The sequence below is a fragment of the Sminthopsis crassicaudata genome, chromosome 5 (genome assembly GCF_048593235.1).
Source record: "Sminthopsis crassicaudata isolate SCR6 chromosome 5, ASM4859323v1, whole genome shotgun sequence".
NCBI lineage: Eukaryota > Metazoa > Chordata > Mammalia > Dasyuromorphia > Dasyuridae > Sminthopsis > Sminthopsis crassicaudata.
The window spans coordinates 296,567,541-296,588,687 of record NC_133621.1 but is presented as its reverse complement, the minus strand read 5'-3'; the positions used below and the strand labels follow the sequence as shown (position 1 = coordinate 296,588,687).

Sequence of the window (21,147 nt, the reverse complement as noted above, 5' to 3'; positions counted from 1 at the left end):
ATTGTTACTCATGACAAATATGGAAATACATTTAAAAGAACTGAACATTTAACCTATATCAGGATTACTTGCTGTCTTGGGGAGGGGAGAGGTAAGGGAAGGAGAGAGAGAAATTTGGAATATAAAGTCTCACGTAAATGAATTTTGAAAAATATCTTTACATGTAATTGGAAAATAAAATATATTTGAAAATTTAAAAATAGTTTAGTTAATACATATTTTTGCACCTCAGAGATGGATTAAAGGTACCAGTTTGAAGATTTCTTCAAATAAGGAGAGCAGATTTCTTTGAAATTTTATGCTTTGAAACATAGTATTCATTTTAAAATGGTGTGTGTTTGTTTTTCATTTAAGATTAAATTGTTGCACTTAACCCCAATTGCCTCAGCCAAAAAAAAAAAAAAAATTAAGTTGTTTGAAGTTTCTCATGTTGACATAGAAGACTGTCTGACCCCACACAAGCCACTTAATATAACTAATGTATCTAAATGATAATTTAATTGTATTTGTAAAGTAAAAGTGAATCACATCAATTTACAATTTTCACCTTAAAATCTAAGGCTTTGCAATTGTTTCATTGAAACAAAATGATAGTGTATCCTGGGTTTTTTTTTCTTCATTACCCAAAGCTACTTTAACTAAACCACCACCACTATAATAGCTAGCTAGCATTTATATAGCACTTTAAAGTTTGTCAAGTGTTTTATAAATCTTTTCTCAATGAATTCTCGCAACAATCCTGGAAAGTAGCAGCTATCCCCATTTGGCATATGAAGAAGCTGAGGCAGACAGGCTTAAGTTAAGTGACTTGCGTAGAGTCAGCTAATAAATGTTTGAGTCGACATGAGAAACTTCAAATAATGAATTGGGATTTACCTTCTTGTTTATTCATAACTTGGGGGAAAAAACACACCAACCCAAAGCCATCTGTATGTGTTCCTGCTTTTTAAATTCCTAAGTGAAACTTAGGTTTCTTCTTTCTTCTGAAAGAATCATGCGTCCATACAAGACTTAGTAGGAGGTCATCCAGTCCAAGCTTCTCATTTCATGTATTAGGAGATTGAAGCCCAGAAAGGGAAGGGATATCATCAGGGGAGCAGAGCGGTGACTCCAGTATCTTAAGGCAGGGCTCTGTTCAGGAGACCACCCTATGGAGTCAATCATTACTTCCATCTCACTTTTAGCCTTCCTAATCCAGGATGATTGATTCCCCTTTCAATATACTTCCCACCAAATCCCCCGCTATCATGAGTACAAGAGAAGAAAACACTTTTTTTGTCATTGGTAGAAAGTTTCAAATGTTAGAAAAAAAAGATCATTCTATTAGTGTCTGATGATTGAGATATTCAAGGAACCATCAGTGAAGTCAGTGAAGTGGTTTAGTTTTCTGTAAAAATCAGTAAATGGATGTTGTCACCACAAAATGATGGGCTAGTTTTTTAAAAAATCACTAGCACATATCGATGCGATTGACAGTTGCCTTTTAGTCCCCTGCCAAGAACATGAATGTATCCGTTCCTGTGATGTTAATATTGCTCATGAGTTAGTGGAATTCCAATGTAGGAATTGCCTCTATGGAAAGTTAAAATTTCGTGAGAAAGAAAATCTCAATATTTAATGGATGCGCACTATTCTTCAGACTCTAAGAAAAGGGCATTTTTCAGTTTGAGCATATCCTTTTTATATTTAGTACTGACTATTCTAGTATGTTTTAGATTTGGTACCGACTACCCTAATTCTTTCCCCAAAGTCCACCTACTTTCTATCAAATTTCATCTCATTTTTATCAGTACTTTTTGTTTCTATATCACATTCTTTTTTTTTTTTCTCCCTGAGCCTGGGGTTAAGTGACTTGCCCAGAGTCACACAGCTAGGAAGTGTTAAGTGTCTGAGACCAGATTTGAACTTGGGTCCTCCTGAATTCAAGGCTGGTGCTCTATCCACTGCGCCACTTAGCTGCCCCTGTCACATTCTTTTCAAAACAGATCCCTTCTCCCTCCCCATCCTAGGAACTATCCCTTGTGTAACAAAGCCAATCTACTTTGAGAGGGTGAAAATTAAAGATTTACTAATGTACATAAAAGACTGTACATTATAAAATATTTCTTAAAGGGGACAAAAAACCACAAAATCTTAAATAGCTGGAGGAATATTCATTATTCTTGGCTTGGCCATGACAATATAACATGAATGTAAAATGATAATGTGATCAGTTAATTTAAATATTTAATTTTATGCCAGTAAAATTATCAAAGGAGGGGCAGCTAGGTGGTACAATGGAAACAGTCCCAGCTCTGAATTCAGGAGAACCTGAATTCAAATCTGGTCTCCAGAAGATCACTGTACACTGCAACAACAATACTATATGAGGATGTATTCTGATGGAAGTGGAAATCTTCAACATAAAGAAGAGCCAACTCACTCCCAGTTGATCAATGATGGACAGAGGTAGCTACACCCAGAGAAGAAACACTGGGAAGTGAATGTAAATTGTTAGCACTAATATCTGTCTGCCCAGGTTACATGTACCTTCGGAATCTAATGCTTATTGTGCAACAAGAAAATGGTATTTACACACATATATTGTATCTAGGTTATATTGTAACACATGTAAAATGTATGGGATTGCCTGTCATCGGGGGGAGGGAATGGAGGGAAGGGGGGATAATTTGGAAAAATGAATACAAGGGATAATATTATAAAAAATATATAATAAAAAAAAGAAAAAAAAAAAGAAAAAAAAATCTGGTCTCAAATACTTAAAACTTCCTAGCTGTGTGACCCTGGGCAAGTCACTTAACCCCAATTGCCTCAGGGGGAAAATATTTAAAAATTAAATGAAAGACTTAGAATATGAAGAAAAATTATGAAAAGATGTAGGCATAAAGAGGGTATAGAATTTCCAGACTTCAAACTATATTATATTAAAAAATAGAGGCAGATTAATATAACAGATTAGACAAGGGAAAAATCAGAAACAGAGCTATCTGGGTATTTGATGAAACAAAAAACATAAAGGCTAGATCTCCCCATGTGATACAAAGTACTAGGAAAGTAAGAGAGGTGTAGTCTAACAGGAATGAGACTTAGAACACCTTCCACTGAATTCTGCAATAAAACCTAAATGCACATGTGACTTTAATATTAAAGACCACATCATTTAAAAAATGAGAAGAGAAACAGACCATAGACCTCTTACAGATCTGAGTAGGAGATGGATTCTTAACAAAATAAGGGATGGTGACAGAAGATACAAGCGAGAACTCTGATAACATGAAATGGAAAAGCTTCTGCATAGACAACATTAATGCACCTAGACTAAGAAGAGAAGTAGTGAATGGGAAAAAAAATTTGTATTAAATTTCTCGGATAAGGGTTTAGTATGCAAGATATATAAATAATGAACACATAAATATAATTACACACATAACACACACAAATATATTTTTTCACGTCACTGACAATATTTTTCAGTAGTTGTTTTTTAACCCTAGTACCAAGAATTAAGAATAATGGCAAGGGAAAAAAAGCCTATAAGATCTCTCTTTATAGTTGAAAACTGTCTTAGGTACTACAGACTATAAACAGAAATCATTATTCCTACTTTATTAGTCTCTGAGCTTTTACCTAAGTTAAAACTTTCCTTAAGTCTAAAAATTGCTAATAATATTTTAACATAAAAGTTAATCTAAATAAAATTCAATTATTAAAATTAAAAAAAAAAAAAAAAAACTACTAATTTTAAGTGTCCTGGATGGAACATCTGAGTCTAATCCCCCTATGGCAAGCAGCCAGGAGTCCCTTATAACTTTTTCTAAGGAGACTCTGTCCAATTTTTCTTCTCAGAATATTATCCAGAACGAGCCACGCTGTGGCCAATCTGTTGCCAAGCACAATTGGTTTGTTTCACCTTTGCAGCACCTCTTGAATACAAAGTGGATATTAAACTCAATACCAGTGCTGGAGTGAGAAGCTGAGAGAGGGCACAATTCATGTGAAGCTCATGTGGGGAAAATGAGAAAAGCCTAAAAAGAAGAAAAGCATTGGAGGCAACAGAAAGCAAGTAGCTCATTAAAGAACTTCTAATCCCTGGCAGAAAATCTGGCCAAGCCCCAAAGGCCAGCCCAAGGGAATATTGGACACCTTGGCCCTCATATAAAAGAAGTCCCTTTGGTTTGTCTGTGTGAGACATGCACACCCACTTAAGCTAGGGTCAAGTCACCCAGCAGCTGTAATGTCTCTAGTGACTGACCCTGGAAGGCAAATCGAGTCTGGGTTGTGGAGGTGGTGCAGAAGATGTGGGCTCACCAACAAGCTAAGAATTATTGAAGTTTCTTAATTCATGTCTGTGGTACAGTGGAGAACAATGGCTTTGGGGTTGGAGGATGATTCAAATCTTGCCTTTCTTACTACCTTAAACTCCCTGGGCCCCAGTGTGGTCATCTGTAAAAAGTATTGGTCAAAATGGCCTCTGAAGTCTCTCCCAGCCCTAACAGCCTTCCAGACATGTATGTGGTAACATGAGAATAACAACAACATGGATCCCTCCTAATAGATGGACAAGGTGTGGATAGTCATGAGCGCTAATCATTATAAACCACAAAATGGTCAATATTTTAAGCTATTTTGGAAGTAAATCTTTTAACATGATCCATCCTCCTTTGTTCTTTACATTCTCCCCTTCTCCTGACTCTTTACATCCTTCACCGATCCATTGTAGATTTGAGTCTCCACTAGACCTGATCCCTTTCTTGATGATCCAGAGACGTTGCTAGAAGCAAGACTGGGAGTGTCCTCACTAGGACCAGGAAGGTCTTCACGGGGAGCATCCTCACCAGAGACATCTTCACCAGGAGCATCCTCACTGGGAACATTCTCACTCAGAGCATTCTCACCAGGAGTATCCTCATTAGAACCATCTTCATTAGGAGCATCCTCACTGGGCCCATCCTCATTGGGAGCATCCTCATTGAGACCATCCTTACCAGGCCCATCCTCATTAGAATCATCTTCACTGGGAGCATTTTCACCAGGACCATCCTCACCAGAACTATCCTCCCTAGGACCATTCTCACCTGGAGCATCCTCATCAGGATTATCTTCACTAGGACCATCCTCATTGGGATCATCCCCACTAGGACCATCCTCACTGGGAGTATCCTCACTTAGGACCATCTTCACCAGGAGCATTCTCATCAAGACCATCTTCACTGCGAGTATCCTTACCAGGAGCATCCTCATCAGGACCATCCTTAATAAACCAGGACCATCCTTACTGGGAATATCCTCACTAGGACCATCCCCACAAGGACCATCCTCACTGGGAGTATCCTCACTAGGACCATCTTCACCAAGAGCATCCTCATCAGGACCATCTTCAATAAACCAGGACCATCCTCACTGGGACCATTCTCATTGAGACCATCCTCACTAGGACCATCCTTATTGGGACTATCCTCACTAGGAGCATCCTCATTTAGGATCATCCTTACTGGGACCATCCTCACCTGGAGCATCCTCATCAGGACTATCCCCACTAGGACCATCTTCACTGGGAGCATTCTCACCAGGACCATCCTCACCAGAACTATCCTCCCTAGGACCATTCTCACCTGGAGCATCCTCATCAGGATTATCTTCACTAGGACCATCCTCATTGGGATCATCCCCACTAGGACCATCCTCACTGGGAGTATCCTCACTTAGGACCATCTTCACCAGGAGCATTCTCATCAGGACCATCTTCACTGCGAGTATCCTTACCAGGGAGCATCCTCATCAGGACCATCCCCACAAGGACCATCCTCACCTGGAGCATCCTCATCAGGACTATCCCCACTAGGACCATCTTCACTGGAAGTATCCTCACTAGGACCATCTTCACCAGGAGTATTCTCATCAGGAGCATCCTCATCAGGACCATCCTCACTGGGACTATCTTCACAGGACCATCCTCATTGGGACCATCCTCACTAGGACTAAGCTTATTGGGACCATCCTCATTAGAAGCATCCTCATTGGGATCATCCTTACTGGGACCATCCTCATCAGGACCATCCCCACTAGGACCATCCTTACTGGGAGTATTCTCATCAGGAGCATCCTCACCAGGACCATCCACAATAAACCAGGACCATCCTTACTGGTTCTATCCTCACTAGGACCATCCTCATTAGGACCATCCTCATTAGTAGCATCCTCATCAGGATCATCCTTACCAGGACCATCCTCACTGAGAACATCCTCATTGGAACCATGCTTACCAGGATTCCTCACCAGGAGCATCCTCACTAGAAGCATCCTTATCAGGACCATCCTCATTAGGAGCATCCTCACCAGAAATATCCTTACCAGGACATCTTCACTAGGACCATCCTCACATCAGGATTCCTCACTGGGAGCATCCTCATAGGACCATCCCCACTAGGACCATCCCCACTAGGACCATCCTCACCAGGAGCATCCTCATTAGGACCATCCTTCTGGGAGCATCCTTATTAGGACCATCCTCATTAGTAGCATCCTCATCAGGATCATCCTTACCAGGACCATCCTCACTGAGAACATCCTCACTAGAACCATGCTTACCAGAATTCCTCACCAGGAGCATCCTCACTGGAAGCATCCTCATCAGGACCATCCTCATTAGGAGCATCCTCACCAGAAACATCCTTACCAGGAACATCCTCACTGGGACCATCCTCACACCAGGATTCTTCACCAGGAGCATCCTCATTAGAATCATCCTCACTGGAAGCATCCTTACCAGGATCATCCTTAAAGCCGGGAGTATCCTCATCAGGACCATCCTCACTAGGAGCATCCTCACCAGCTTTTCTCACTTCACCTCTCACACATAAGCACCGTGGTCACAGGTTTTACTTCTTCTGTCGCAGTTCAGGTCTTCATGTTCCCTGAGCACTAACAGCATCCTTCTGGCTGCCTCTGTGACATATATGACAAAGCTCTCAAGTTCACCTTCTTTATCCACAAAGCCTTCAATAGCACCTTAGTGTTTAACGAATAAAGCTCCAATGTTTAATGAATCCAGGATCACAAAATGACTTACAAATGTAAGGGACAAAATAGTTATTTCAGTGAACTTTAGGCATCCTGAGATTTTGGAGTCACCATCATCTGAGGCAGTAATGCTTTTAGGGAAGACCAGAAGAGAAGAGGCACCTAGAACCCATTTTTAATGGGCCTTGTGTGAATGTACTGCCTCATGCCTCAGTTTCACCAGTAAGCAGAGAGTATAAATCTATCTCAAGTCTTAACTATCTCTAGACATAAAGAATGCTGATACTGTTTTTGAAATGTCTTTAAAAAGTCACACAATTTTGAGAAATTAATGTTAAGCTACTGATTAAAATGGTTTTAAAATGTTCCTTAACTGGGGATATCCTGCCTGCTCCATTTCCTAACAAAGACAAACAAATCCACTCCCCCAAATTTTCACTTCTACTGATGACTGAGAAATAATCTTGAGTTGTTTTTGGATAATTTTTCTTTTTTCCAGAATGTTTCCTGCTGTGCTATTTATTCACAGGAGATCTGGCCAAGTCCAGCCCTGGGGTTGGAACTGTCATATTTTCCAAATGTACATTTCATAAGAACTTCATCACTCTACATTCTGATACCTGATGCTCAAGATAATATCTGCCTGCTCCTCTCTCCATCTCTCTCTCTCTATCTCTGTTTCTCTGTCTTTCTCTCTCTTTCCTCTCCCTTTCTTTTTATGACAGCACTTTTTTACCCTCTCCCCAGTCCTTCATCTCTGCCTCTGTCTTTCACAAAGAAACTTCTAACAATCTTGTTTTTATTTGCTTTCTCATAGATACTCTGTTCTGCAACTTCCTGTTTCCTTCCAATATGCCCAGTACAATAGCTCCTTTCCAGGGTGGTAGGGAAAATGCTTCTGAGCTTTATTTTTCACCTATAACTTCTCTATTCTTATCTTTCTTGCTCTAACCACACCAGCTCTTCTTGATGACATATATTATATCCCTTGCTGTTTTCTTCCACAACATTCTCACTATTTCCTTTGCTACTTTCAGGATATGAAATTATTATCCTCTCTGTTTCTCTGCAAGAATGAGGATCATTTTCTTCCCATCACCATGGGTGGGTCAGCCTCTTCAACTACTTATCCTAGAAATATCAAGCACTTGGCCCATGTTCTCCTCCCCTTTGCCCCCTCTGCCCCCATGACCTCAACCTCTGAGATGAAGAGCCTTGTATCGTAAAGTCATAGTGACTTCCACTCCCTGCAATTGCCCTGTGGAGGCCAAGCTTTGCATTGCACTGCTGATGTTGGCACCCCGGCCAGACTCCAGAAGGTTATGTCTCATCACAGTTCATGGTCTGCCTAGCTTCTGACTCTTTCCCCGATAAAAGCACACCGGCTCTCTAAATGCTACACTTCTCCCAATTCAGATTTCGAGAGGTACCACATTTTAGGAGGGACAGTGAGTATCAAGAAGTAGGTCATCGAGAGGAGAGTGACCAGGATGGTGAGAAGATGACAAGCCATATTTTATAATATTACCTGAAAGAGCTGAGGATGCTTAGTCTAGAAAAAAAAGATTTCAGGGAGATAAAGTAGTTATCTCGTTCAAGAGGGCTTGGATAGTCTGTCTAGCACCACCAAAGTCACAGAATGACCCTGGGATTAGAGGCAGAAAAAACTGGGTTCAAGTGACAAAACCTGAACCTCAATTTGCTCCCTCTTCTGTATCTGGCCCACCTGAGATACTCGACAGATGAAGAAGGGATTGGAAAGACCAAGTCACTGAGAATCCATTTCAGCTCAACCTAAGGTTTTTCTCCCTCAAGTGGGCTGACTATCTGTGTCAGGGTTCTGCCCACAGAAGTTTATATTTGGGGAGGGGTCATATGTGCTGACCTTTGAGATTCCTTCCAATTCTAGGATTTCATTCCCCAAGATTCTAACTATATTTGGTTAAAATGAGGGAGGGGACAAGACTGGACACTTTAACCCCATCTTCTTGAATACTTCTTGCCTCATTAACTCTCCCCATCACCAACTTATCTATATTGCCAGGCCAAGCCAAATAGGAGGCACTAAATCTATGCTGATGCAGTTAGTCCTGGAATAAAAAGCACAAAACCATGTTGATGGTTCCTTTCTACCTTGATTTGTTTTCTTAATGTATTTTCTTTTCTCTCTTAGTGTTTTCAGTACTAAACTCCTATCACTTTGAAGTCTAGCTCTTCCCATCTCCTTGGTGATATCCCCTTTTTAGAGCATCTCTAGTCTATCTCCACTGGCTCTTTGACTTCCTTCACCCTGAGTTGCTCCCTAGTCCCCTTGTTCTGAATGGCATTCCACCCCTGCCACCATGTTCTTACCAGCCTTTTGCTCACAAGCGCTACTTGAAAATGGAGGTGAAGGGAATTTCTCTGACATATTAGCTGCTTTCCTGTAAAGAAGCCATTAAAGTTCCCTTGTCACTGTGCCTTTAGCTTTCTGCTAGACCCCACTTCTGCAGAATGACAAAGTAATGAAGTTTGGGAACCGTACGATCATAGACTACAGAAGAGTCACTTGGCAGGAATCTCATTTTGTCTGAAGATCAAAGCTAGGTGATTTTGCATTTCAAACAGTTAATATAAAGAGAAAACAAGAAAATCCCCAGACCCATCTCAGAACATCATCTTGTTAGGAATCCTCAGGAAAGACCAGAACGAGTTTCATTCATGTGATTGGTTATTACTCTCGCAATTCTGGCCATTTTCATTTGGCCTCTAAAAGGCGTCCCTGTTTGGACACTGCTCTCCTCATACCCACACTACCGAGACTGGAAACCCTCCTTGGCACTGGATGAATGGGGATGTGGTGAAAGAACACGGGAAAGTAATTAAGGGAACTCCTTGGCCCTGATTGCCTCAGGTTTTTCTCACACACCCCTCCCCCCCCAGCTGACCAATTCTTTACCTTTTCTGTTTTCTCTGCCTTCTCCTTCTCCTTCTCCTCTTTCCTCTTCTTCTTCTCGCTCTGCCCATCAGGATGGAAGACTGGTGGTGGGGGTGGAGGAGTGGCTGCCGGGAAAGGTGTGCTTGCTGGGGGCAGGGGCCCAGGGCTCGCCCCGGTGACTTCCCCTACAGTCCCAGCAGAGGGCCCAGGGCTCTTCTTGGACTTGGAATGCCGCTTCTCCTTGTGCCTCTCCTTGTCCTTCTTCTTCTTGCTCTTCTTGCTTTTCTTCTTCTTCTTGATCTCCCGGTAAGAGTCATCAATCACCAGTTCACCTGCCTCTAGCTCAGCCCCTGAGGATGAACCCGACTCCAGAGCAGGCTCGAGGCTGGAGAGCTCATAGTCAGTGCCATGTGCTTCCGAAAAGATGGAGGCATCGGAGGAGAAGCCCTCTGGGCCAGGAGAGGGGTGCTGGTCCGGGGCCGGCTTGTGCTTCTTCCTGGCCGTTTTTAGGAAACTCTGCAGTTCGTGCCCAAGGAGGAAAGTGCCCTGCTCATCTCGAGCTGATTTCTTGGAGGACTTTTTCATGGTCCCTTGTGGAGGGGGATTCTGAAAAGGCTCCTCATCACCTGTCCTGCCTTCCTTCTCTTTGGGTGAGAGAATAAGTTTCATTTTTAAGCCATCTGGCTCTCGCAAGGTCAAGGTCTCCGTATTCACATAAAGCGGCTTCATTTTTTTGGCCTTATGGAAGCCACCGTCCTCAAGGGAGAGCTCCCCACCACTGCCACTGCTCCCCTTTTTTCTGGGGTGCTGCTCCTTTTTGCTTTCTGAATAGCTTGAGGAGCTAAAGGAAGAAAACGAGGATTTCTCCCCAGTCTTTCTGGGGGGCTTGGAACCTGTTGCAAGGGGGGATGTGATGGCCTTCAGCAGGTCCATGGCTGTATCGGAGGGCGGGGGACTTGGTACCACCTTCTTCTTTTTCTTCTGTGACGACTCCAAAGGTGAAAGATCTGAAAATCATCAAAAGGAAGACAGTTTCAGAATGGTAGGAGGCACCGTCTAAAGTGCTTCCCCTTCTCACCAGATACCCCACCAGCAGGAGGAAGAAAGAGGCCAACAGGAAGGGGAGAGGGGTGACCCTCTACATGGTTTGCAGCACTCAGAAGTGAATGCCCGTGCACATCCTGGCTCGGCGAGACGGCTCGCCTCAGGACCTGGGAGGCAGTGGGCCACTCAGGAGTCTTCGCAGGCAACCAAACAGAGCACACCCCAGAGGATGGAACAGAGCTGTGGGATTAAGGTAGGTTATAATTTAGAATTCAGAGTTATCGTCTGGCTTTGTGTCCAGGCCAAACCCACTGGGGAAAAGGGTTAGTCTCTTCAGCTGTGCTTATTACATGGCCAAGAAAAACTGGTCTTAGTCAGGAGTGGCTATGCAGTTATGCTCCAGAAGAGGGAGAAGTGACCCACAGGTGCAGGCCAGAGGGCATGAGAACCACATGTGGCAAAGGGGGTGCTAGAGAGGAATGGGCAGAAGACAAGTGGATGGTGGGGAGGGACAGGGAACCTGGTACCTGGTGTATCACAAATGAAGACTGTTCTTCTATGCTGAATCCTCCACAATCCCAGCCCTCCACCTCTCTCCTCCTTCACACTGGTTTATCGGCAATCAGAACAAGAACCACTGTCCTGTTAAATAGGCCACTGAGTCAGCAACATCTGGAGCCCTTTCCCTCGCCCCGACTCCTGCGGTCCCGCTCCTGTCCTCACCTCCATAGCAGGACTCGCCGGAGGAATGCTTCCTCCTCCTCTTGTGCGTGTCCGTGCCCAGGGAGAAGAGATCTCTCTCCTAGAACCAAGGGAGAGGAATAGAAATTGACGGCTGTTCAAGGAGGCAAGTAAAGAACCCTTCAGAAACCATGCTTTGCTCCCTGTCAATTCACACCTTTAGAAACAAACACAACACCAAAAAAGAAAAACACAAACCCCGGGAGAGAGGCTCTCTCTGCCACTCGTGAGAGAGAGGACTCAACCGCCCCATGCTGGATGACCAGTGGCTTACCTTCAGCCTCTTCTTGGAGGACTTCCTGACCTGAGCGGCAATCTCTTCTTCTTCCCTTAAAAGATCCTTGTAAGAACGCTTCTTCTCTCGTTGGCTCCGGCCAGGCGCCAGTCCTATGTCCTCCAAACTCTGGTCACCATCAAAGCAATCTGAAAGCCACGCGAGCATCGGAGGGAGAAAAACAAGAACGTCTGATAAATCCCTTAGTCACCGCAGCAGTCTCTCTGCTTCATGACAGCAACAGTGGATAACTCCACCAGAGTAAAGGGCCTGGATCCAAGGGGAGGAGACGACTTCTTCGTCCCCAGGTGGCGGCCCAGAACCAACACGTGAGGGTGCACAGACACCTAATGCCCACCCTTGGGTGGGGGCCTCTCGTTCTCAGTTCTCAATTGGGCAGTGGTCAAGAGCACTGCAAAGGGCAGGCCCCGAAGAGGAACCATTAGTGTGCTCTGCTTCTCTGGGGGAGGCCAAACTGTGCTTCCTATCCCCAATCTCTTGCTCTATGGAGCTGGCAAGGTCCAAGAGTGCTGCAGGGGCTCAGCCCAGGAAAACAGAAGCTAATGTCCGTGCTCTCATGCTGGCCCTCCCTGTATTGCTTTTTCACTTCCACGCACCCAGCCTGGGAATGCTGTAGAGACTGGGCATCCTAAGGACTGTGCTCTGTACCATCCTAGGAGAGAGCAGGCTGTGATTTTCAGTCCTGGCCTCTCACTCCATGGCCCGCGGGGACAGAAGAGGGCACCCCCTCTGGAACGCTTCTCAGATTAAGGGCTCATACCTTCTTTCTTCCTGGAGTCATCATAAGCCATGGCCGTCCTGCAGGACCTGAGAATGGGGCGCCGTTTCCAGACTCCTTCCCGGCTACAGGACCAGGCCTGAGAAACAAAGAATGAAAACCTTCCTGTGAGGGAATCACTGTGGAGGCCAAGGAGGCTTCCAGATGGAAATGAGTAGTCATCCACTGAAGGAAAGGGCAGCGAGAAACACCTCCTTACATTCCCTGCAAATCTAGAGGGGTTCAGCTTGCAGAAGGTGCACCAGACCTAACAATGTGGCTTGGATTCATAATCTGAAGTTGTGCTTCTTGAAAGTATAAATCCTTATGCCAAAAAAGGCCTGTCAAGAGGACCTGGTACAACTGAGCAGGGTAAAAAGACCTAAGGCAAGTGGCTGGGTTCATTCCTGGCCACGGGCTCCAGAGATCGGGAAGGCTGTCAGACAACACATTACGCTGTACATACAAAAGAGTGTAAGAAGATCTTACATTGCTTGAAATGGCAACAGAGGGGAATCTATTGTATTACAATTTCAATAGACAGGTGGCTATTACCTTAGAGCTCAGGATTTTTATAAAAGGATTTTGGCAAGTTAAGGAATTTATCAAAATAGTTGGCAAAGGGAGTGACATACTAAATGGCTCAACAGTATCTCTCAGCACTAGTGAAATGATTTCTAACTGGATTATTTCAGGAAAAAGGGAAAAAGGATGTTATTTTTCCTGAATATCAATGAATTTCAATCGGATGGTCATGCATTCATAGTAACTTGAAGGATTACAAATACTTCCAAATTAAATGAAAAAGATCTGCTAGGATTCCAGTTTATAAATTCTTTTTAAAAAAACAAAACAAAACATCAAAGATGGCCCTGTTAATTTATTAAGTGCAGAAGAAATTGAAGTTTATCAAATATCTTAAGGTACATGACACATCACAAGAGAGCAATGCACATATCTTTGCAGGGGATTCCAAATGGTCTAGATATTCAATATATTTACCTTATATGCTATTTACCCCTACACATGAGGTATATTTGAAAATTTCTCATGAAATCAGTAAATAATTTAGATCTTTATCTTGGCTTAGCAGTTACTTAAAATATATTTCACGTTCATTGCAAAGATTTAGAAATTTTAAGATGCTTCACTAGAGAATACTCATCAAGGAAACATAATGTAGGGGGTAACGATTAAAAAGAGGAATGAAAATGTCATCTATATGTATATGTACATAAACATATACACATAATCCTTTTCTCTGTCATTAGATTTAAATGATGCAGAGATGGGGAGAACTTTGTCAACAAATAATTTAAAAAGATCTCTGCTGTCTTTCTGCTTTGTAAGGAGACTTGATGGAGGCCAGAGAAATCGGAAAAACCTGACAGTAGGAATTACTGGCCTCTCCTTCTTATCATTGTGAAGGAGAACTGTTACTTTGGAGAAAGGACTGAGGGGACACAGGGAAAAGTAAGTCACACGTGCAATGTTACCTATCTCCCTGAAGCTAATACTGGATACCCAGTTCTAAAACAGGCCCTGAGTTCTTTTCCTTTCCATCCGACTAATGACGGCATCAATGGAGTAACGAAAGATAGAGTTTCTCTTTATTCCTCAAAAAAATTTAAAGTTATTTTATTAATACTATATGTCTCGAGGTAAGGAACTTGTCAGAAATATATCATTTTCCTGAGAGAGTTTTCCACTGCCAAAAATCCCAGCAATTTGAGAAGTCAGAGCTGCTAAGTGCCTACGAGTCAATTTCTTCCAACTAAGTAAAAGTGAAGAAAATGAACAGGAAAACAGTCATGAAATATTCAATGCCATTAAATATAGTCACTGATGTGTAAAGAAGAAAAAAAGGCTCCTCTTATAAATATTAAAAGCCAGGACAAAGATTGAGCCTAGAAATCACACTCCAAACTTCATCTGTACATCAAAAGGCTATATAACAGGTTCCACAGTGGGAACCAGAACATTTGACAAAAGCCTAAGAAAGAACAGGGTGGGGATGATTTAGTTGGCCTATAAAAGGAGCATTTCTTAAAATTGCCAATGGAGTTGAAAAATTGCTCAGGATGAGAAACAGATCAACAAGGAGATATTCATCCCAGAGGAGGTGAAAAGAGATTACTTTGTATACTGTTACTAGGAATTCTACTGCGAGATGTTTTCTTAACACGTAGTTGTCATCTAATAAATTAGAAAAAGATGCTGAGGTGACTGACATCTCTTTAAATAAAAAAGTATATAGGCTGAATTTGGAAATCTACAGTGAGATATTCACCAGACTGTTTTAGCTATAATGTTGAGAAATTCATTCCTATGGTTTTTAAAAAACAACATATTAATCTAGGATGCAGCTGTTGGCTCTGTTTGCTGACTGCAAGAAAGAAGAGATGGAGGTAGTGGTGGGACGGTGAATAAGTCTTAGAGATCAGTGTTAAAGAAAAGTAGAGTCTAGTCAATTTATGACCAATTAATATAATGAGTCTCTTAACAGGGCTTGGATTTTATGATAAATATAGGGAGGTAAACTCAGGGTGGGGGGACAGATGTTGAGGATTACTAATTCAAGAAAAATGCTCAAAAGATTAGTTTTGTCTTTCCTATCAGAAAACGGGGCGGAGGGGGGTTAATTAAACTAATGGTCGATAAGCTTATTAAGATAAACCTATATATAATCTGGGAATTTCTTAAACTTGGAGATGAAGATCAACTTCTGGAGGCTAAGAAAATACAACTGAACCTTAAGACAGCAGAAAAGCTGAGGCTCTAGAGGAGTGAGAAGCACTTTAAACACCCAAAGAGACAATTCTGAAAAATGTTTAGGAAGTTTGACATTTGTATACAAGATATGGAAAGGGGGCTATTTGATATGATATACTTTAAGTAAAAATTTGATAGTACATGTAAATGAAAAACCTAGACTTAACAATGCTAAAAGTCTCAAAATTTGATTAAAAAAAAAAATTAAGTCCCAGATAACATTAAGAAGCCTTTTCTTCCTGGGGTTCTAATTGATTATGGGAAAAGAACAAAGTAAAATCTATAAATTGGGCATTTTAAGTGAGATCCAGGAATTGCTGAGAATCAAGATGCTGTCTTCCAAACTTCCGCATTTTCTTCCCAAGCTCGTCTTTTCGAGGATGTGAGCAGGGATCAATGCAGCTACAGATGGTTCTTCCAGCATGTCCAGAGTCTCTGTTAGCTCTTGGGTGTACCTCTCCAATGACTTCAAGGGGCATCTTCTCACTTCTGTCCCAGGTTCTTCTCCTTCCAGCACAGAGTTCCAGCCTTCAGCCAGGCTCCACTGCCTTCCCCCAGGATCTCTGCAGCACTCCCAGCCCCTACCAGCTCTGCAAGTTTCGGAGCTACAGACAAGTTGGGATAGGGACAGATGTCTTTGTCCCCAGAAAGAGGCACAGCTAGTACCAACAACTCAACAGTAAGAGAAATGAGAATTGATGGCAATAGTTCATTTGAAAACAAGGCCAAAAACCCTCCATTGATGCAAATTTTGCCTAATAAATAGATTTTATGTTCAGGTAAGTTTTATTTCTTGAGCTGTAAAATGACTGTGAAATCAGCTGTGACCAGCTTGCCCAACAGAAGGTAGGAATATGAATCTTTTCCCTCAGAGCATATAATACCATGCAATGTGATATTATATTCTGTGAGAGTAAATTAAAGCACGATTCCTGTCCTGCAAACAGGCAACCCCGTAAGTGAAGCACATTCAAAGTACACCGTAGAAGAAAATACGCACAAAATCCACAATTTGGACAAATACTTGAGGCCACCATTGTGCCCCTTGCCAAACCAGCACACGATTGGCAAAGGGTGAAGACAAGGGAATGAAGAGAGCCCTTTAATTCTTCTCTTTAGGGATCAAAGCACAGCAGATTTGGGAGAGAGCTCAGAAATCACCTAGTCCAACCTCCTCAATTTAGATATCAGCTTGACTTGCCCCTTTGTCCCCTTGGGTGGACCCCTTTGGTGATCTGATGAAACTTTTTTTTTTTTTTTTTTCCTGGGGTTTCCTAGGGTTAAGTGACAGCCAGGAAGTGTTAAGTGTCTAAGACCAGATTTGAACTCGGGTCCTCCTGAATTCAGGGCTGGTGCTCTATCCACTGCGCCACCTAGCTGCCCTTTCTGGTGAAACTTTTATGGAGCACTTCTCAACAATGATTTTTAGATGCACAAAATAAAACAAACATAGTATTACAAAAGTTACATCGAAAAAGCAATCAAAACATAATTTTAAAAAGTTCATGGAACTTGGGTGAAGAAGCACTTCCTTACATTCCAATTTATAATTAATGCATCAATTCTTAATCACAGAATCTGGAGCTACTAAGGATTGTAAGAGCTCAGCCGGAGTCCCTTCCCTCGGCAAACTTTCCTAGCACACATCACCTGCGGTTTTTCTTTTGCTCTATCTTTTCTCCCATCAGCCCAGCAGAGCTGCCTTCCCTGTAGCAGGCATTTAATCAATGTGTGCTAATTTCTCCATCCCAGTCCCTTGCATTTTACAGATGAAGAAATCAAGAGCAGAAGATGACCTGACCAAGTGTGCTGCGTGAGATTTGGAGTTAGAAGCCCTCAAATCCCAGATCTACTACTTAATCTCTCTATGTCTGAGCTACATCATTTTCTTTTTCTTTTTTTTTTGTACATCTTACTTTCGATCTGTAAAATGTGAGGCTCCAGTGAATGAAGTTGCTCTAACTAGTCTAAGTGGCGGTTGGATTTCAAGAGTTTCAGAAACTTGGATGGGAAAAAACATGACATCTTTGTATCAGATAATCGGTTTCATTCACTATAATGGCTTCCTATTTTATGCATTTAAATATGTTATTTTAAGAGGAACAAAGTACAACCAAACTTTTAGAGGGCTTGATGCTACAAAAATGGTTAAGAACTGCTCTGAGGACGTCCTCCTGGTTCTGTATCAAAATACAAGAGATATAGTGGAAGGGCCCAGAGGGATTCATGAGGTCAAAGACCCAAGGAAGGCTCGAGCGTACAAGGGCTTACTAGTATCCCGGCTGTCCAGAGTAAGAATGGCCTCCTGGGGCAGTCTTCCTGACTGGGTGTCTTGAGCCCTAGCTGGACTGCCAGTCCTCCCTCAGCAGCTGGCCTCCTGAAACCCCCCTTCCTCCCAACTCCCTTCCAATCTCAGAATCTGGTGGCTATGAAGTAGCAGGATTCAAACCCAGAGCCGCTGGCTCCCAAATCAGTCTTTTCCCCTATACTTTGTGGCCTCCTCAGGCTGAAAACACAGCTCCCAAATGACCCAGGGAAGCAGCCGATTAAATGGAAAGTTGGGGATTCAGAGCCTGCTGCCTGCTTAATCTCAGAAGCCTTTGTCAGGCATCACACGTGCGCCAGGAGCTGTTAGGCCCTGGGCACATCAGGCCCAAATGGCTGCCTCACCCTTGGGGTGCCCCAAGTGAAGGGGATCCTGACCTCTAAGTTCCCTCTAGCTCCGGCTCTGGAGACAAGGCTAGCACTGGGGCGCCAAAGGGACTGTCCTGGTTCTCTTGGGCTCCTGACGCCTTCGTTGTGCATCACCATCCGAGTCCCACTGGGGGGGGGAGGGCGCGATCCCACCTTGGCGAGGACTGCCGCAGCGTCCCAGAGCCCAGGACCCCAGACTGTCCCCCTGGAAAGCCCCGGCAGCGTGTGGTCTCCCTAAGGAGGCTTCCTAGAACTCATGGAACTGGAGCGGGGCTCTCGGGGAAGCCCCTTTCCTCCCCGTCTGTAAAACTGCAGCGTAGGACCAGGTTACCTCCATTAGGACCTTTCCAGCTCTAACTCTGAGCCCTGCAGGAGCCCTGGGAATGAAAATCTCCGGCTTCTGGTTCCTTCCCCTCTCTGATAGCACTTAGAATACAGCTCTGCATACAGTGGGTGCTTAATAAATGCCTGTTGAGCTAGCCAGTCCATGTATTGCCTCTTGGGCCCCTCTGGCGCTCAGCCTGGGGACCAGACTGCGGCCCCCTCTCCCGCTCTCGGACAGCCTGGCCTGGGCCCCCCAGCACTGTCCCTCCTCTGGGCCCAGCCTTTGTCTCGGGATCTGCAGTACTTAGGACACAATAGGCACTGGGAGCCCGTGAGCCGCGTTCCCACAGACAGAAGGGCAGGGCTGGCCCAGCTGGGAGCAGCACCCCGGCCCTGCGGTCAGTGCCCGGCCCCTCTGCCCGCCTGACAAGCAGGCCTGGGCACGCCGCTCCCCCAGCTGACTCTAGAATGGGGCTGAGGAGGCCTGAGTTCTGGAGGTCCTGCAGCCTGGGGGAAGCCTGGGGCTCTGACAGGGCCCCGCCTGCTGCCTGGCCTCGGCTCCCACCGCCGGCCTGGAGGACAGGCCCAGGGCCCCACAGTCCCTCCAGCTCTAATCGTGGGCCCCTCGCCCGTCCCAAGTGCCCCCGGGAGGGAGGGGCCGCAGGGTTTCCAGTTCCGAGTCTGGCTCCGTGATTCTCCGGACTGGAAGACTCGGGGCTCCCCATCATCCCCCGCTCCTCCCCTTTTCCCAGCCTCAGTTTCCTGCAAGATCACTCTGGTGCTTCCTAACGCAAATCTCCGCTCCGGGGCCTCCGCCTCCTCAGTGTTAAATGGGAAGGTGAGATCGGGAGGCTGCGGAGCCTTTTCTGTGCCTCAGTTTACCAATCTGTAAAAATGGGGGGGGGTAGGAGAGGTTGGGCCGCTGGGCTCTCCCACGCTGCAGGCTGGGTGACCGCGTTCCTGGGGTCACAAGTGCATTCTGCTCTCTCTGCCTGCCCCGTGCCTCAGTTTCCCCGTCTGTAACACGGGCAGGGCTCGGGCCGGACGGCGCAAAGCGCCTCCGTGCTCTCAGTTCCGAGTCCCGGGGTGCTCCGACCTCCCTGCACTGCACCCTCGGTTCCCGCGCCCCCCGACCCCCGTTCCCGCCGGCCGGCTCCCCATTCCCGCCCGGCTCAGGCTCCCGTGCTAGCGCCCGTGGCCTCCAGGGCGCCCCCCGCGGCGGGGGCGGGCACTGGGCAGGCGCGGGGGGCGGGGCTGCCCTGGCCTCGCGCGCCCCCGCGCGCGCGCGCCTGCCCCTGGCCCCCGCCGCCACTTTCCCGCCTTCTCTGTTTGAACGCGTCCCGCCCCCGTCGGCCCCACTCCGGCCGTCCCGGGCCGCCGCTTCGCTCCGGGCCGCGGCCGCCACTCTAGCCCCCGGCTCGGGCCCAGGGCCTAGGCCGCGCGGCGCGGGGAGGCGGCCCGGGGCCGGCGGCGCGGGCCCGGGGCGGCGGCGGGGCGCGGGGCGGGGGCGGCGGGCGCCCGGGGGTCCCGGCCGGCCGAATTGGGCGGGGTCGCTGCTCGCCGCTACCTTCACTCCGCGGGCCCGGCTCCCGCCTCAGCGCCGCCGACCGCCGCCATCTTGAGAGGGAGAGAAGAGCTGAGAGCCGCCAGGCCGCCGCAGCCGAGCGCCGAGCGCCTTCACCGCGGCTGCCGGCCGGGCCCGAGGGGCGGGGGAGCGGGCCGGGGAAAGGAGGAGGGAAGAGAGAGAGGGGAGGAGCGCCGAGCGCATCGAATACCTGCCGGGCTCCTGCTCCGGCTCCGGCTCCGGCTCCGGCTCCCGCTCCCGCTCCGGCTCCGGCTCCGGCTCCCGCTCCCGCTCCGGCTCCCGCTCCCGCTCCGGCTCCCGCTAGCGCCTCAGCCCCTGCCCGGCGCGCGCGCTACCTGCGCCGCCTGCGCTACCTGCTCCACCTGCGCGCCGGCCCCCTGGAGCGTTGTAACAATAACGATCCAAACTGCGCCTGGCGTTAGCGCAGCGCCGGGAGGACTGCAGGGTATTCTAGTGATAGTGTCTGTTCCCCTGGTAGCGACCTAGGCAGAGAGCGCTGTCCTCACCCCCGATCTTACAGGTGGGGAAACTGAGGCCCCAGAGGACCGGTCCCAAAGCGGGGATAGAACTCAGCCCGGCGCCTGCACGGGGAAAACAGGGCGTCCATCGTCGCCACTGTTCCATAGCGTCCTGATCCCCTTTCGTAATAAGAGAAGGAAAATCGGAGGGTGAGAGTAGGAATGAGAAAACAGAACCATCGCTCTTTGCAGATGATACTGCGGCGTATTGAGAGAGTCACTTAAAAAAAACAAGCGGGAAACAAGGAACAACTTTAGCAAAGTTACGGATAAAACCAGCCTTTCTATGTTATTTACAAAGCCCAGCAGCGAGAGAAACGAGCTTCATTTAAAGTAACTGCAGGCCTAGGACACACTATAAGATATTGAATATGTGTGGGAATGCCTGCCATCTAGGGGAGGGGGTGGAGGGAGGGAGGGGAAAACTCGGAACAGAAGGGGGTACAAGGGATAATGTAAAAAAAAAAATACCTATGCATA

The 21,147-nt window shown here is 45.9% G+C and overlaps 1 protein-coding gene across 5 annotated transcripts in view; it reads right to left on the bottom strand.

Annotated features, from left to right (window-relative positions):
- HMGXB4 (HMG-box containing 4) overlaps positions 1 to 20,260 on the bottom strand; it is a 31,018-nt gene extending 10,758 nt beyond the window's left edge. Inside the window, exons 1-6 of one of the 5 annotated variants that reach the window (XM_074271523.1) lie at positions 20,132 to 20,233; positions 12,778 to 12,874; positions 11,997 to 12,145; positions 11,705 to 11,783; positions 11,509 to 11,623; positions 9,959 to 10,944 (exon numbers count right to left, since the gene is read on the bottom strand). In XM_074271523.1, the coding sequence (XP_074127624.1) occupies positions 9,959 to 10,870 (912 nt within the window). In that variant the 5' untranslated portion in view covers positions 10,871 to 10,944; positions 11,509 to 11,623; positions 11,705 to 11,783; ... (1 more) ...; positions 12,778 to 12,874; positions 20,132 to 20,233. Of the gene's footprint in view, positions 1 to 9,958; positions 10,945 to 11,508; positions 11,624 to 11,704; positions 11,784 to 11,996; positions 12,146 to 12,777; positions 12,916 to 20,131 lie in introns of those variants that run through there. The other 4 variants (XM_074271524.1, XM_074271519.1, XM_074271521.1 and 1 more) reach the window with 4 other exon arrangements.
- Between the last annotated feature and the right edge of the window lie 887 nt (positions 20,261 to 21,147).